The 15,790-nt window shown below is 58.4% G+C and overlaps 1 protein-coding gene across 1 annotated transcript; it reads left to right on the top strand.

Moving 5' to 3' along the window:
- The first annotated feature begins 1,063 nt into the window (after positions 1 to 1,063).
- On the top strand, positions 1,064 to 2,014 carry NEUROD4 (neuronal differentiation 4). Its single transcript, XM_033083406.1, has one exon. The coding sequence runs from the start codon at positions 1,064 to 1,066 to the stop codon at positions 2,012 to 2,014; it is 951 nt and encodes a 316-aa protein (XP_032939297.1).
- The last annotated feature ends 13,776 nt before the right edge of the window (positions 2,015 to 15,790 follow it).

Raw genomic sequence — 15,790 nt, forward strand, 5'->3', positions numbered from 1 at the left:
GGAGATTCCCTCTTCGTGGAATTTCTTCCTTTTTTAAAAAAAAATTAAATTATTTTAAAATAATTTTAATTTTTTTAAAATCAATATTCAGCATAAAGAAAAAACAAAATCCCCTTAAAAATCCCATCGCGATTTCCAAAGAGAGAACTTTGCCCCTAAATGCGGGGCAGGGGATTCCCCTCCAGAAGGGAACCCCAAACTCGGGGATTTCCTCCCGGGATGGATCCTGGGGAGCAGCGAAGAGAGGGAGAAACCCCGAGGATGGGGGGGAAGAGACCCCCGGCTGCAACCTGGGGGGATTTTTGGGGTAAATCCGCAGCGATTTGGGCAAATCCACAGCGATTTGGGGCAAATCCACAGCGATTTGGGGCAAACCTGAAGCATTTTGGGGAAATCTGCAGCGATTTGGGCAAATCTGCAGCGATTTTGGGCAAATTTGCAACAATTTGGAGCAAATTTGAAGCGTTTTGGGGCAAATCTGCAGCATTTTGGGGCAGATCTGAAGCGATTTGGGGGAAATCTGCAGCATTTTGGGGCAGATCTCAACGCGACCATCCCACAAGAAGGACTCGGCTCCTGCCGGGCTCACCTCCTCACCCCAAAATCGATCCTTCCCCGATTTACAGGACAGCAATTAACACCCTAATCCCGGTCGGGAGCCCCATCACGCGTAATTAAAAGCGGGATTTTCCGCGTGGGATGCTCGGGGAAGGGGAGCCGAGGCTCGGGCAGCACTTCCAGCAAAGCTGCTTAGGGGCTAAAGCTTTATGGAATGAGCGGGGACGGGATTTGGGGGGGATGATTAACGGCGTAAAGAGAAGGAAAATCTCCCACCGGGAATTCCCAGCCCGTTTTTGTCACCCTAAATGTGAGAGCAGGGGTGGAAGGAGTGGGAATAAATCCGAAATGGGGTGGTTGGGAAGCGCTGGAGCTCAAGGGAGAGGTGGAAGCGCCTCCCAAATAAAATCCGCTGGGAATTGAGAGGGGAAAAAAATAAATTTGGAGGTGCAGGGAGAATTTCGCCGTCCCCACCTCCCTGTCCCTGCCTTGCAGAGCTCGGGGGATGCCCCAGACCTGCCCCAAACCCTCGGACATGGCCGAGCTCAGCAGCCAGGGCTGGGTGGACGAAACTCGGGCAGCCAAGGAGCAAAATAACGAAAATTTCGCGTTGGTCCCGACCCTTCCCGAGGAACGCGACAGCGCCGAGGAGGAGGAGGAAGAGGAAGAGGAAGGTGAAAAACCCAAGAGGAGAGGCCCAAAGAAGAAGAAGATGACCAAGGCCAGGCTGGAGAGGTTCAGGGCTCGCAGGGTCAAGGCCAACGCTCGGGAGCGCACGAGGATGCACGGCCTGAACGACGCCCTGGACAACCTGCGCAGGGTCATGCCCTGCTACTCCAAAACGCAAAAACTTTCCAAAATCGAGACTTTACGCCTGGCCAGGAATTACATCTGGGCCCTGTCCGAGGTGCTGGAGACGGGGCAGACTCCGGAGGGGAAAAACTTTGTGGAAATGTTGTGCAAGGGGCTCTCCCAACCCACCAGCAACCTGGTGGCCGGCTGCCTCCAGCTGGGCTCGCAGCCGCTTTTCCTGGAGAAACACGAGGAGAAATCCTGCGAGCCCGGCTTGCCCGGCCACTCCTTCGGCTACCAAGGGCTACCAAGCCCCCCTTACGGATCCATGGAGTCTCACCTGCTGCACCTGAAGCCTCCAGCCTTCAAAAGTTTGGTGGATGCTTCTTTGGGATGCTCCACGCCGCCCTACGAGGGGCCGCTGACGCCGCCGCTGAGCGTCAGCGGGAATTTCGCGCTCAAGCAGGACGGGTCCCCAGAGCTGGAGAAATCCTTTCCCTTCCTGGGTCACTTCCCCCCGGGCAGCCTGGCCACGGCCCAGCACGGACACGGCTCCCACTTCCAGAGCTCCGTGGGCCGCTACGAGATCCCGCTGGATGTGGGGTACGAGGCCTTCGCGCCCCACGTGGGCGGGACGCAGCTCGGGGCCATCTTCAGCGAGTGACGGGGATGGGGGCGGCTTTGGGGCTGGGGAAAGGTTTGGGGCTGGAGAAAGGTTTGGGGCTGGAGATGGCTTTGGGGCTGGAGATGGGTTTGGGGCCAGGCATGGGTTTGGGGCTGAGCAAAGGTTTGGGGTTGGAAATGGATTTGGGGATGGACAAAGGTTTGGGGCTGGAGATGGGTTTGGGGCTGGGAATGTGTTTGGGGCTGGGCAGAGGTTTGGGGTTGAGCAAAGGTTTGGGACTGGAAATGGATTTGGGGTTGGACAACAGTTTGGGGCTGGACAAAGTTTTGGGGCTGGACAAAGGTTTGGGGCTGGAAATGTGTTTAGGGTTGAGCAAAGGTTTGGGGTTGGAGAAAGGTTTGGGGTTGGGAATGGGTTTGGGGCTGGGAATGGGTTTGGGGCTGGAAATGCATTTGGGATTGAGCAAAGGTTTGGGGTTGGGAAAAGGTTTGGGGCTGAAAATGGATTTGGGGTTGGACAGAAGTTTGGGGCTGGAAATGTGTTTAGGGTTGAGCAAAGGTTTGGGGTTGGGAAAAGGTTTGGGGCTGGAGATGGGTTTGGGATTGACCAAAGGTTTGGGACTGGAAATGGATTTGGGGTTGGACAAAATTTTGGGGCTGAACACGGGTTTGGGACTGGGAATGGGTTTGGGGCTGGAGATGCATTTAGGGTTGAGCAAAGGTTTGGGGTTGGAGAAAGGTTTGGGGACAGAGATGGGTTTGGGATTGGGAAAAGGTTTGGGACTGGACACAGATTTAGGACTGGACAAAAGTTTGGGGTCGGACTTGGGTTTGGGGCTGGAGATGCATTTAGGGTTGAGCAAAGGTTTGGGGTTGGAGATGAGTTTGGGATTGGACAAAGGTTTGGGGTTGGGAGTGGGTTTTGGACCAGACTCAGGTTTGGGGTGCGGAGCTGTCGGGCCTGGAGCCGTCCCCAGGATGGACACAGGAGGGAGGGACCCTGAACGTCCCTGCAGGACATGGTGGCTCTGGGGGTGACACTGTGCTGCTGTCCCTGTGGTGGCCAGTGTCACCATGCTGCTGTCCCCATGGTGACCATGATGCTGTCCCCACAGTGGCCCTGGGGGTGGCCGATGTCCCCTCCCTGTCCCATCGCTGGTGTGGGGACACAGCCCCGTCCCTGCTGGCCCCTCCTGCCAGGGGCACTGGCCCACTGCCCAGGGATGGTTGCCCACTGCCCAGGGATGGTAGCCCACCACCTGTGGCCATCCCAGTCCCTCTCCCACGGTCCAGTCACGCCCTGTGCCCCTCCCCCTGCCTGCCCAAAACAAACCTGGAAACCCCGGCTGGGACCCCAAATCCCAGAACCCTGAACTCCACAATCCCAAATCCCAGAATCCCAAACTCCAGAATCTCGAATCCCAGAATCCCGAATTCCAGAAACCCAAATCCCAGAACCCCAAAATCTCAAATTCCAGAATCCCAAACTCCAGAATTCCAAATCCCAGAATCCCAAATCCCAGAATACCAAATCCCAAATACCAGAACCCCAAAATCTGGAATCCCAAATCCAGGATCCTGAACTCCAGAATCCCAAATTGCAGAATTCCAAATCTCAGAATCCCAAAATCTGGAACCTCAAATCCCAAAATCCCGAAATCCAGAATCCCAAACTCCAGAATCCCAAATCCCAGAATCTCAAATTCCAGAACCTCAAATCCCACAATCCCAAATCCCAAAATCCCAAATCCCAGAACCCCAAATTCCAGAGCCCCAAATTCTGGAACTCCAAATTCCAAAATCCCAAATCCCAGAATCCTGAATCCCAAAACCCCAGGCTCTGCAATCCCAAATTCTGGAACCCCAAATCCCCAAAATCCCAAATCCCAGAATCCTGAATCCCAAAACCCCAAACTCTGCAAACCCAAACTCTACAATCCCAAATTCTGGAACTCCAAATCCCCAAAATCCCAAATCCCAGAATCCCAAAATCCCAAAAGGAGCCCTCGTCCCTTCCCCTCCCTCCCCCGCTCCAAACCCGTCTCAATTCCCTCTTTAATTTATTAATTAACATGTGAGGTCTCCTAATTAATTCCCTCCCGTTTTCCCAGGAATCCTGGGATGTACTGAAGGATTTTCCCCTTTTTTTCCTCCCCCTTTTCCCAGAAATTTCGGGAATTCCCTTTCGGAATCCTCGTGGTTTTTGCCGTGCTGGTGCTCCAGGGTTATTTATTCCCCATTATTTATTTAATTTATTTTGATTTCCCTTCCACCACCTGATTTTTACTTTTTTTTCCCCCCAAAATATTTCCATATTTAAATCCATATTTCACATTTCCACGGATTTGGGATCCTGCCAGCAGCTCTGAGCAATAATTTTTAAATGCTATGCAACTAATTTTATTTTTTTGTTTGCTTCTCAAAGAAATTCCGTATTTTTGACGTCCCAAATCTCCCCGGTTTTGCCCAAAATTGGGGAATTTTGAGGTGATTTGAAGTCCCTTCCCTTTTGTACTGAAAAAATGTTTTATCCTTTTGTAAAGAGAGGTTTGGGGTTTGTAGCTCGAATAAAGTCGTGGTCTCGTTTCAAGACACGGGGTCGTTGTCTCGTTTTTTGGGGGGGGATTTGGGGTGGGCTGGGGGGTCCCAGAGGGTCCGAGCCCCCCGAGTTGGGGTCCAGAAGGTTCTGGGGGTGCGGGGGGGATTTGGGGTGCCAGGAATTGGGGTTCAGAACAGCCCAGGGGGGATTTGGGGTGCCAGGAATGGGGGCAGAACAGTCCTAAGGGGATTTGGGGTGTCAGAAATGGGGGTTCAGAACAATCCCGGTGGAATTTGGGGTGTCAGGAATTGGGGCAGAAGAGCCCAGGATTGATTTGGGGTGCCAGGATTTGGGGTAGAATAATCCAGAGGGGATTTGGGGTGTCAGAAATCGGGGTTCAGAACAGTCCAGAGGGGATTTGGGGTGCCAGGAATGGGGGCAGAGCACAAAAGGGGTCCCAGGATTCATTTGGGGTGTCAGAAATTGGGGCAGAATAATCCAGAGGGGATTTGGGGTGCCAGGAATTGGGGTTCAGAACAGTCCAGAGGGGATTTGGGGTGCCAGGAATTGGGGTTCAGAACAGTCCAGAGGAGATTTGGGGTGTCAGGAATGGGGGCAGAGCACAAAAGGGGTCCCAGGATTGATTTGGGGCGTCAGAAATTGGGGCAGAATAATCCAGAGGGGATTTGGGGTGCCAGGAATTGGGGTTCAGAACAATCCAGGGGGGATTTGGGGTGCCAGGAATTGGGGCAGAACAGTCCAGAGGGGATTTGGGGTGTCAGGAATTGGGGCAGAAGAGCCCAGGGAGGATTTGAGGTGGGCTGGGGGGTCCCAGAGGGTCTGAGACCCCCGAGTTGGGATCCCTGAGCTTGGAGGGGGCTCTGGGGGGATTTGGGGTGCCAGGAATGGGGACAGAACAGCCTAGGATTGATTTGGGGTGTCAGGAATGGGGGGCAGAACAATCCTGGGGGTTGCGGGGGGGATTTGGGGTGTCAGAAATGGAGGCAGAGCACAAAAGGGGTCACAGGATTGATTTGGGGTGCCAGGAATTGGGGATGTAGAACAGTCAAGGGGGATTTGGGGTGTCAGGAATGGTGGGGGGCATCTGAGGGTTCCCAGATCTGCTCCTCCCGGATTTGGGGTCCCGTTTTTGGGGTGCCCGGATCTTTGGTAGCGACCCTCTCCCCGCGCCGGCCCCGATCCCTCCTCCCCCACATTTTAGGGTCCCGTTTTTGGGGTTCCCGAGGTGTGGTAGCCACCCTCTCCCCGCACTGGCCCCGTTCCATCCTCCCGCACATTTGGGTGGTCCCAGATCTGCTCCTCCCGGATTTGGGGGTTCCTGGGGGTCCCGAATCTGCTCCTCCAGGATTTTGGGGTCCCGTTTTTGGGATTCCCGGGGTGTGGTGGCCACCCTCTCCCCGCGTCGGCTCCGACCCCTCCTCCCCCACATTCAGGGGTCCCAGATCTGCTCCTCCCCCACATTTGGGGGTCCCAGATCTGCTCCTCCCGGATTTGGGGGTCCCAGATCTGCTCCTCCCGGATTCGGGGCTCCCAAATCTGCTCCTCCCGGATTCGGGGGTCTCAGATCTGCTCCTCCCACATTTGAGGGGTCCCGGATCTGCTCCTCCCCCACATTTGGGGGTCCCGGATTTGTTCCTCCCACCCGTTCAGGGGTCTCAGATCTGCTCCTGCCACATTCGGGGGTCCCAGATCTGCTCCTCCCGGATTTGGGGGTCCCAGATCTGTTCCTCCCCCACATCCGGGGGTCCCAGATCCGCTCCTCCCGCCCACCCGGGGGTCCCAGATCTGCTCCTCCCGGATTTGGGGGTCCCAGATCTGTTCCTCCCCCACATCCGGGGGTCCCAGATCCGCTCCTCCCGCCCGCCCGGGGGTCCCGGATCCGCTCCTCCCGCACATTCGGGGGTCCCGGGGGTCCCAGATCTGCTCCTCCCGGATTCGGGGATCCCGGATCTGCTCTTCCCCCACATTCGGGGGTCCCGGTTCCGCTCCTCCCGCCCACCCGGGGGTCCCGGCTCCACTCCTCCCGCCCGTCCGGGGGTCCCGGGGGTCCCGGATCCGCTCCTCCCGCCCGCCCGGGGGTCCCCGGGGCCGCCCGGCTCTCCCGCCCGTGGCAGATGGCCCGGGCCGGGCTGGGAGCCCCGGGCAGGGCTGTGGGAGCCCCGCGCCATCTGCCAGGGGTCACGGGTGACCCCCAAACCCCGCGGGGGGAGGGGATGCCGGAGCTGCATTTACACAATTTTGGGAAATCGGGGCTGGGGGGGGTCTGGGGGGGACCCCGCGATGTCCCCCCGCAGCCTTGGGGGGGTTTGGAGGCGTTTGGGGGTCCCAGAGTTGAGGTGGAAAAATTCGGGAAAATTCCCAGCAAGAAAAATTCGCTCTGGGGGGGGTCCCAGAAGGAAAAATTCATTTGGGGGTTCTGGGGGGCTCCAGCAGGAAAAATTTCTTTGGGGTGGGGATCTGGAGGGTCCCCAACAGGAAAAATTCGGGAGAATTTGGAAAATTCCCAGCAGGAAAAATTGGCTCGGGGGGAGTCCCAGCATGAGAAATTCCTTTGGGGGGGTCCTAAGAGGAAAAATTTCTTTGGGTGGTTCTGGGGAGTCCCCAACAGGAAAAATTCCTTCTGAGGGAGTCCCAACAGGAAAAAAATTCCTTTTGGGGGGGTTCCTAAAAGGAAAAATTCTTTCGGGGGGTTCCTGGGGTGAAACAAAACCCGAGTGGTGACAAAAGGGACACGGCCCGGGGGGGATGGGAGGGGGGGGAGCAGCCTGGAGCCATCTGCTGCCAACTCGGGGCCTCCGGGACCCCCCCCCCCAAAATCTGAGGGGGCTCCAGGTGTGCGGGGATGGGGAGGAGGGGCCCAGGTGTGCAGCCCCCCCTTTCCCACGGGGGTCTCGGGGTGTCCCTCGGGTCCCCTCCAAGGAGATTTTCCCGTTTTCCTCCTGTTTTTTGGGTTTTTTCCCCGTTTTGGGGGGTTTTTCCATGTTTTTGGCGTTTTTTTTCCACGTTTTTTGGTTTTTTTCCACGTATTTTTGGGTTTTTTCCCAGGTTTTTTGTTTTTTTCCCATTTTCCCCCGTGTATTTTGTTTTTTTCCCCCCATTTTCTCAGCGGTTTTTAGTGGCTTTTTCCCCCCACTTTCCTTGTGGTTTTTGGGGGTTTTTTTCCCATTTTTTTGTGTTTTTTCTGCCCGTTTTTCCCTGTGTTTTTGGGGGTTTTCTCCCGTTCTCTCCGTGGCATTTTGTTTTTTTCCCCCCCTTATTATTTTGGGATTTTCCCCATGTTTCTCCCGTTTTCCTCTGGTTTTCTGGGGGATTTTCCCTGGCCTTTTTTTTTTTTTTTTCCCAATTTTCCCCGTGTTGTTTTTTTTTTTTTTTCCCTCATTTTCCCGGCATTTTTTGTTGATTTTCCCCCCCACTTTCCTCTTGGTTTTTTTGGGGTTTTTCCCCTCGTTTCCCACTGTGGACAGGCAGAGGAGGATGAGGATGAGATGAGGGTGAGGAAGGCTCAGACTCCATCTGAGCTCCCCCTCCAGACCAAATCTGTGGCTTTAGATCAAAACCCCAGCTACCCTGGGGAGCTGAGCCTCCCTAATCCCGGCCTGAACTGAGCCGGGCCTAACTGAGCCAGGCCTCAACCAGGCCCGAGCCAGGCTGAACTGAGCCGGGCCTAATTGAGCTACACCTAACCAAGCCAGCCCAAACTGAGCAGGGCCTAGCCAAGCCAGGCATAAGCTGGGTCGAACTCAACCAGGCCTAACTGAGCTGGGCCTGAGCCAGGCCGAACTGAACCAGGCCTAACTGCCACACGGGTTAGGCCACAGCTGGGCCGGGAGCTGCAGCTTGGCCTAAAATGATGAGGATGAAATGAGGAGGAGGAGGAGGATGATGAAGATGAGGATGAGGAGGAGGATGAGGAGGAGGATGAGGATGAAATGAGGATGAAATGAGGAGGATGAAGATGAGGAGGATGAGGCGGGGAAGGAGCTGGAGTGAGAAATGTCGTCGAGATTTTGGGATAACCAATCCTCCTTCAGCTGGGATTTATTGGGGGTGGGAGGGGTAGGAGCAGGGCTGAGACCCCCGAGACCCCCTGAGACTCCCAAATTTCATCCTCTGGGAGATCCAGCACCCCAAACTTTGCCCCCAGACCCCAAATTTCATCCTGGGGCAGATCCAGCACCCCAAACTTTGCCCCTCAAGGGCTCTGCACCCTCTGAGGGGTCCCACAGCCACCAGCACCAACTGGGGACATGGGGTGGGCACATCCAGGTCCCCAGAACTCGCCCAGGACCCCCCCAGTTAGCCCATGGGCACATCCAGGACACTGAAACTTGCCCAAGACGCCCCCCAAGTAGCCCATGGGCACACCCAGCTCCATGAAACTCCCCCAGGACCCTCCCAGCTGGCCCATGGGCACATCCAGCTCTCTCAAACTTGCCCAGGACACCCCCCAAGTACCTCATGGCACACCCAGGACACTGAAACTCGCCCATGACCCCCCCCCAAGTAGCCTGGGGGGCACATTTGACTCTCTCAAACTTGCCCAGGACCCCCCAACTACCCCATGGGCACACCCAGCTCTCTCAGACTCGCCCAGGAAACCCCCCCAGCCAGCCTCAGGGGCACATCCAGCTCTCTGAAACTCGCCCAGGATCCCCCCATAACTGGCCTGGGGGCACATCCAGTTCCATGAAACTCCCCCAGGATCCCCCCAGCTGGCCCATGGACACATCCAGGACATTGAAACTCCCCCAGGACCCCCCCAAGTAGCCTGGGGGGCACAGCCAGGTCCCCAGAATTCACCCAGGACTCCTCCAGCTGCCCGGGGGCACACCCAGCTCTCTAAAATTCGCCCAGGACCCCCCCCACTACCCCATGGGGCACATCCAGGTCCCCAGAATTTGCCCAGGACTCCCTCCAAGTGGCCTGGGGGGCACATCCAGTTCTCTGAAACTCGCCCAGGACCCCCCAAAATACCCCAAGGACACACCCAGCTCTCTCAGACTCGCCCAGGAATCCCCCCAAGTAGCCTGGGGGTCACACCCAGCTCTCTCAGACTCGCCCAAGACCCCCCCAAGTACCCCATGGGCACATCCAGGACACTGAAACTCGCCCAAGACCCCCCCAAGTAGCTTGGGGGGCACATCCAGGTTCCCAGAACTCGCCCAGGACCCCACCTAAATACCCCATGGGCACACCCAGCTCCATGAAACTCGCCCAGGACCCCCCCATAACTGGGCCAAGGGGCACATCCAGTTCCATGAAACTCCCCCAGGATCCCCCCAGTTGGCCCATGGACACATCCAGGACATTAAAACTCCCCCAGGACCCCCCCAAGTAGCCCATGGGCACACCCAGCTCTCTCAAACTCGCCAGGGGGCACATCCAGGTCCCCAGAACTCACCCAGGACCCCCATAACTGGGCCAGGGGGCACATCCAGGACACTGAAACTCGCCCAGGACCCCCCAACTACCCCATGGGCACGTCTAAGTCCATGAAACTTGCCCAGGACCCCCCCCCCAAGTAGCCTGGGGGGCACACCCAGCTCTCTCAAACTCGCCCAGGACCCCCCCTAAATACCCCATGGGCACTTCCAGGTCCATGAAACTCGCCCAGGACCCCCCCAGCTGGCCCAGGGGGCACATCCAGCTCTCTCAGACTCGCCCAGGACCCCCCCTAAATACCCCATGGGCACATCCAGGTCCCCAGAATTCGCCCAGGACTCCCCCCAAGTAGCCTGGGGGGCACACCCAGTTCTCTGAAACTCGCCCAGGACCCCCCCTAAATACCCCATGGGCACTTCCAGGTCCCCAGAATTTGCCCAGGACCCCCCCCAAGTAGCCTGGGGGGCACATCCAGTTCTCTGAAACTCGCCCAGGACCCCCCCAAATACCCCATGGGCACATCCAGCTCTCTCAAACTCGCCCAGGACCCCCCCAAGCAGCCTGGGGGGCACATCCAGGTCCCCAGAACTCACCCAGAACCCCCCCTAAATACCCCATGGGCACTTCCAGGTTCATGAAACTTCCCCAGGACCCCTCCAAGTAGCCTGGGGGCACACCCAGCTCTCTCAGACTAGCCCAGGACCCCCCATCCAGCCCCTCGGGGGTCGCCCCCGTTGCCCCCGCTCTCCTCTCGTGTCCCGGAGCCCTCGGGAACCCCCCCGGGCACCCTCGGGGCCGGCGGAGCAGCCGCGTGGAGCAGCCCCCGCTAATCCAATCCATCAGGGGGGTAATGAGCTATGAAAGTGCGGATTCAATGCCGGGGGATGCGGCCCCGGCAGCGCCGGCGGCAGACGGCGAAAGGAGCCGGGTCCCTCTGAAAGGCTCCATCTGTGCCCCTTTGTGCTGGAAAAAGGCACAAAAGAACCGCCGAGTCCCCCGGGGAAACTGAGGCACGGGGAGGAGCTCGGGAGGGTTCGGGGAGGGGGGGGGGAAAGGAGGGTTTGGGTGTCCTGGTTTGGGTTCAAGGATTTTTTTAGTTTGGGTTTATGGGGTTTGGTTTGGGGGGTCTGGGGGATTGAGGGGCGGGGAGGAGCTCGGGGAGGGGGGGAAAGGAGGGTTTGGGTCTGGGTGTCCTGATTTGGGTCTGGGTGTCCTGGTTTGGGTTCAAGGATTTTTTTAGTTTGGGTTTGTGGGGTTTGTGCCGGGATTCTGGGGATGCTCAAATTCAGGGATCCCCAAACCCAGGGATCCTCAAATTCAGGGATCCTCAAATCCAAAGATCTTCAAATCCTGGGATATTTGAATTCAGGGATGCTCAAATTCAAGGATCCTCAAATCCAGGGATACTCAAATAAAAGGATCCTCGAATCCAGGGATGTTCAAATCCAGGGATGCTTAAACCCAGGGATCCTCAAATCCAGGGATGTTTGAATCCAGAGATCCTCAAATTCAGGGATTCTCAAATCCAAGGATTCTTGAATCCAGGGATCCTCAAATCCAAGAATCCTCAAATCCAGGGATCCTTGAATCCAGAGATGTTCGAATCCAAGGATGCTCGAGCCCAGAGATCCTTGAACTCAAAGATTCTCAAACCCAGGAATGCTCAAACCCAGGGATTCTCAAATCCTAGAATTCCCAAATCCAAGGATCCTCGAACCCAGGGACAGTTTTGGTTTGGGAGGGACCTCAACACCCTCAAAGTGCCACCCCTGCCGGGCTGTCCCTTTGTCCCCAGCCCCTCCAGCCAGGCCTGGAGCATTTCCAGGGACCCCTCCCCACCCTCCCAGCGAGGAATCCCCCCCCAATTCCCCCCCAAATCTCCTCATTTGGGCTGGGAACGCCCCCGAGCCTTCTCCATCCTCATCCTCCCCCACCCCCGATTCCAACTTGGGCGGGATTGGCTCGGGGACGAGTTTAAAGATGGGATTATTGCTGTACAAATTCTGATTAAAGCGGCCCCAAACCCTCCCGCGACAGCGTTAAGCCGAGCTCTAATCTCAGCCGAGCAGAGACTCCGTCAATAACTCCAAATCTCTGCGCTGTTGGTTTATCTGGCGCGGATTAAAGCCGGGAGCTTCCTCAACTTGGGTTAGAGCAGGAAAAAAAAAATAAATGAAAAATATCCGAACCTCGGGGTTTTGGGGGGGTTTTGCTGCGTCCCATGTACCAGGCAGAATTCCCGGGGTGTCCCAGGGGTCTGGGGGTGTCCCAGGGGTCTTGGGGGGGCTCTGGGGGTGTCCCAGGGGTCGGGATTTGTCACCAGGATGGGGAGAGCGGCCCCGATGCCGTCCCTGCCCTGCGGGGTTTGGGGACAGCTCGCGGTCCCAGCCCTTGGTGACACAAATCCTGTCCTGGGGTGGGTCTGGGATGGATCTGGGATGGATTTGGGATGGATTTGGGATGGATCTGGGACGGGTATGGGATGGATTTGGGATGGATGGATGGATGGATGGATCTGGGACAGGTCTGGGATGGATTTGGGATGGACTTGGGATGGATCCCATCCCTGCTCGTGCTCCCAGCCCGCGGTGACAGAATTCCACCCTGGCTGGGGACTGAGGCTGCAGGGGATGGGTCTGGGATGGATTTGGGATGGATCTGGGATGGATCTGGGATTTGGGATGGTTCTGGGATAGATTTGGGATTTGGGATGGCTCTGGGATGGATTTGGGATTTGGGATGGCTCTGGGATCGGTCTGAGGTGGATCTGGGATGGATTTGGGATTTGGGATGGCTCTGGGATCGGTCGGAGGTGGATCTGGGATGGATTTGGGATTTGGGATGGATTTGGGATGGATCTGGGATTTGGGATGGCTCTGGGATGGATCTGGGATGGATTTGGGATTTGGGATGGCTCTGGGATGGATCTGGGATAGATTTGGGATTTGGGATTTGGGATGGTTCTGGAATGGATCTGGGATAGATTTGGGATCTGGGATGGGTCTGGGATTTGGGATGGATTTGGGACAGGTTTGGGATAGATTTGGGATCTGGGATAGATTTGGGATTTGGAATGGCTCTGGGACAGACAGATGGACGGACAGACAGACGGACAGATGAATGGACAGACAGACGGACAGACGACGCTGCAGGAATTTTTTCCCCCCCCACAACCCCCCCCCCCCACCTTCACAACCCCAACTCCTTGAGCTGACAGAACAGAAATTCCTCCCCGGGGGTGACAGGGACCGGCATTTCCCCCCCGCGTCCCCCTCCCCTCCCGGCCCATCCCGGGGTCTCTGCCCTCCCCCCCTCCCCTCCCGAGCCCCCTCTCCCCCCCTCCAACCCCAGAAAAGTTGGCGGTGCCCGGGGGGAGGGGACGATTAAAGCGAGCCCGAGATCGCGGCTTAGTGGGAAAATCCGCGCGGGTTCCCGAGGCGGCCACGCCGGGGGCTGCGGTGGGATCGGATTAGCGGCAAATCCCGGAATTACAGCTCCCCGAGCCCGGCTTTAGGGGGGCTTAGCAATGATCCGGCCCTGGGCACCCCCACCCACAAAGGGGAGAGGGGGGGAGCCAGAGCAGAGACCCCCGGGGTGGGGAGGGGGTCCCTAAAGGGGGGAGGGGGGGCAGGGAGCCCCCAAAATGGGACAGGGACCCCCCCCCCCTAAGGGACAGGGACCCCCCCTAAGGGAAAAGGGGGGACATAGAGGGACACAGGGGACACGGGGGGACATGAGGGGGACATGGGGGGGATATGGAGGGGACACGGGGGGACACTGAGGGGGACATGGGGGGGATATGGAGGGGACACGGGGGGACACAGGGGGACACGGGGGGACAGGGAAGGCACAGGGGACACGGAGGGGCACAGGAACACGGGGGTGACACGGAGGGACACGGGGGGGCACAGGGGACATGGGGGAACATGGAGGGGACACGAGGGGACACGAGGGGACACGGGGGGACACGGGGGGACATGGAGGGGACATGGAGGGACACGAGGGGACAAGGGGAGTGCAGGTGACAGGAGGAACACGGGGAGCACAGGGGACATGGGGGACACGGGAGGGGACATGGAGGGGACACAGGGGGACATGAGGGGGGCACAGGGGACACGGAGGGACATGGGGGACACGGAGGGGACACGGGGGACATGGAGGGGCACTGGGGACACGGGGGACACTGGAGGACACAGAGGGGCACGGGGGGGACACAGGGGGGACACGGGGGACACTGGGGGACATGGGGGGGACACGGGGAGGCACAGGGGACATGGGGGGACACGGGGGGGGACACGTGGGGGATATGGAGGGGACACGGGGGGACACTGAGGGGCACAGGAGACACGGGGGGACACGGGGGGACAGGGGGGGCACGGGGGGGACATGAGGGGGACATGGGGGGGGACATGGGGGACACGGGGGACACGTGGGGGATATGGAGGGGACACGGGGGGACACGAGGGGGGCACAGGGGACACGGGGGGACACGGGGGGGACACGAGGGGACACAGAGGGGCACAGGGGACACGGGGGAACACGGGGGGGATGTGGAGGGGACACGGGGGGACACGAGGGAGGCACAGGGGACACGGGGGGACACGGGGGACGCCCCCACCCTGGCGGTGGCAGCCGGGGCCCAGCTGTGGCCTCGCCTGGCGCGGCTCCGGCTGCTGGAGGGGCCCGCGGGGCTGGCACCGAGCGCGGCTTGGCCACCGGCCAGGGGACAGGCGGCCGGGCCACAGCTGGAGCCCGCGGTGGCCACTGTCCCCAGCCCGGGGCGAGCGGGCACGAGGGGGGGATGGAGCGGGGGGGGTGTCACAGTGAGGGTTGGGGACACTTCTGTGTCACAGTGAGGGTTGGGGACACTTCTGTGTGACAGTGAGGGTTGGGGACAATTCTGTGTCACCCAGGAGGGTTGGGGACAATTCTGTGTGACAGTGAGGGTTGGGGACAATTCTGTGTCACCCATGAGGGTTGGGGACACTTCTGTGTCATCCATGAGGGTTGGGGACATTTCTGTGTCACCTGGGGACACCTTTGTGTCACCCAGGAGGGTTGGGGACACTTCTGTGTGACAGTGAGGGTTGGGGACAATTCTGTGTCACAGTGAGGGTGGGGGACATTTCTGTGTCACAGTGAGGGTTGGGGACAATTCTGTGTCACCCGGGGACACTTCTGTGTCACAGTGAGGGTTGGGGACATTTCTGTGTCACAGTGAGGGTTGGGGACACTTCTGTGTCACCCAGGAGGGCTGGGGACAATTCTGTGTGACAGTGAGGGTTGGCGACAATTCTGTGTCATCCATGAGGGTTGGGGACATTTCTGTGTCACCCAGGGACACTTCTGTGTCACAGTGAGGGTTGGGGACACTTCTGTGTCACCCAGGAGGGTTGGGGACAATTCTGTGTCACAGTGAGGGTTGGGGACAATTCTGTGTCACAGTGAGGGTTGGGGACACTTCTGTGTCACCCGGGGACACTTCTGTGTCACTCATGGGGATGGGGAACATTTCTGTATGACAGTGAGGGTTGGGGAAGGGGGTTCGGGGGTTCGGGGACAGGGAAGGAAGTTCGGGGATTCCGTTCTGGGAACAGGGAGGGGGATTTGGGGGGTTCGGGGGTTCGGGGATTTGGAGTTTTGGTGGTTCTGGGGACAGTGAGGGGGTTCGGGGGTTCGGGGGTTCAGGGATTCGGGAGTTCGGGGGTTCGGGTTTTCGGGGGTTCGGGGGATGCGGTTCTGGGGACAGGGAAGAGGATTTGGGGGGTTCGGGGGCCCGGGGGCTCCGGTTCTGGGGACAGGGAAGGGGTTTCGTGGGTTCGGGGGTTGGGCGGGTGTCGTTCTGGGTACAGGGAAGGGATTTTGGGGGGTTCG

This window comes from Catharus ustulatus, chromosome 31 (assembly GCF_009819885.2).
Source record: "Catharus ustulatus isolate bCatUst1 chromosome 31, bCatUst1.pri.v2, whole genome shotgun sequence".
NCBI lineage: Eukaryota > Metazoa > Chordata > Aves > Passeriformes > Turdidae > Catharus > Catharus ustulatus.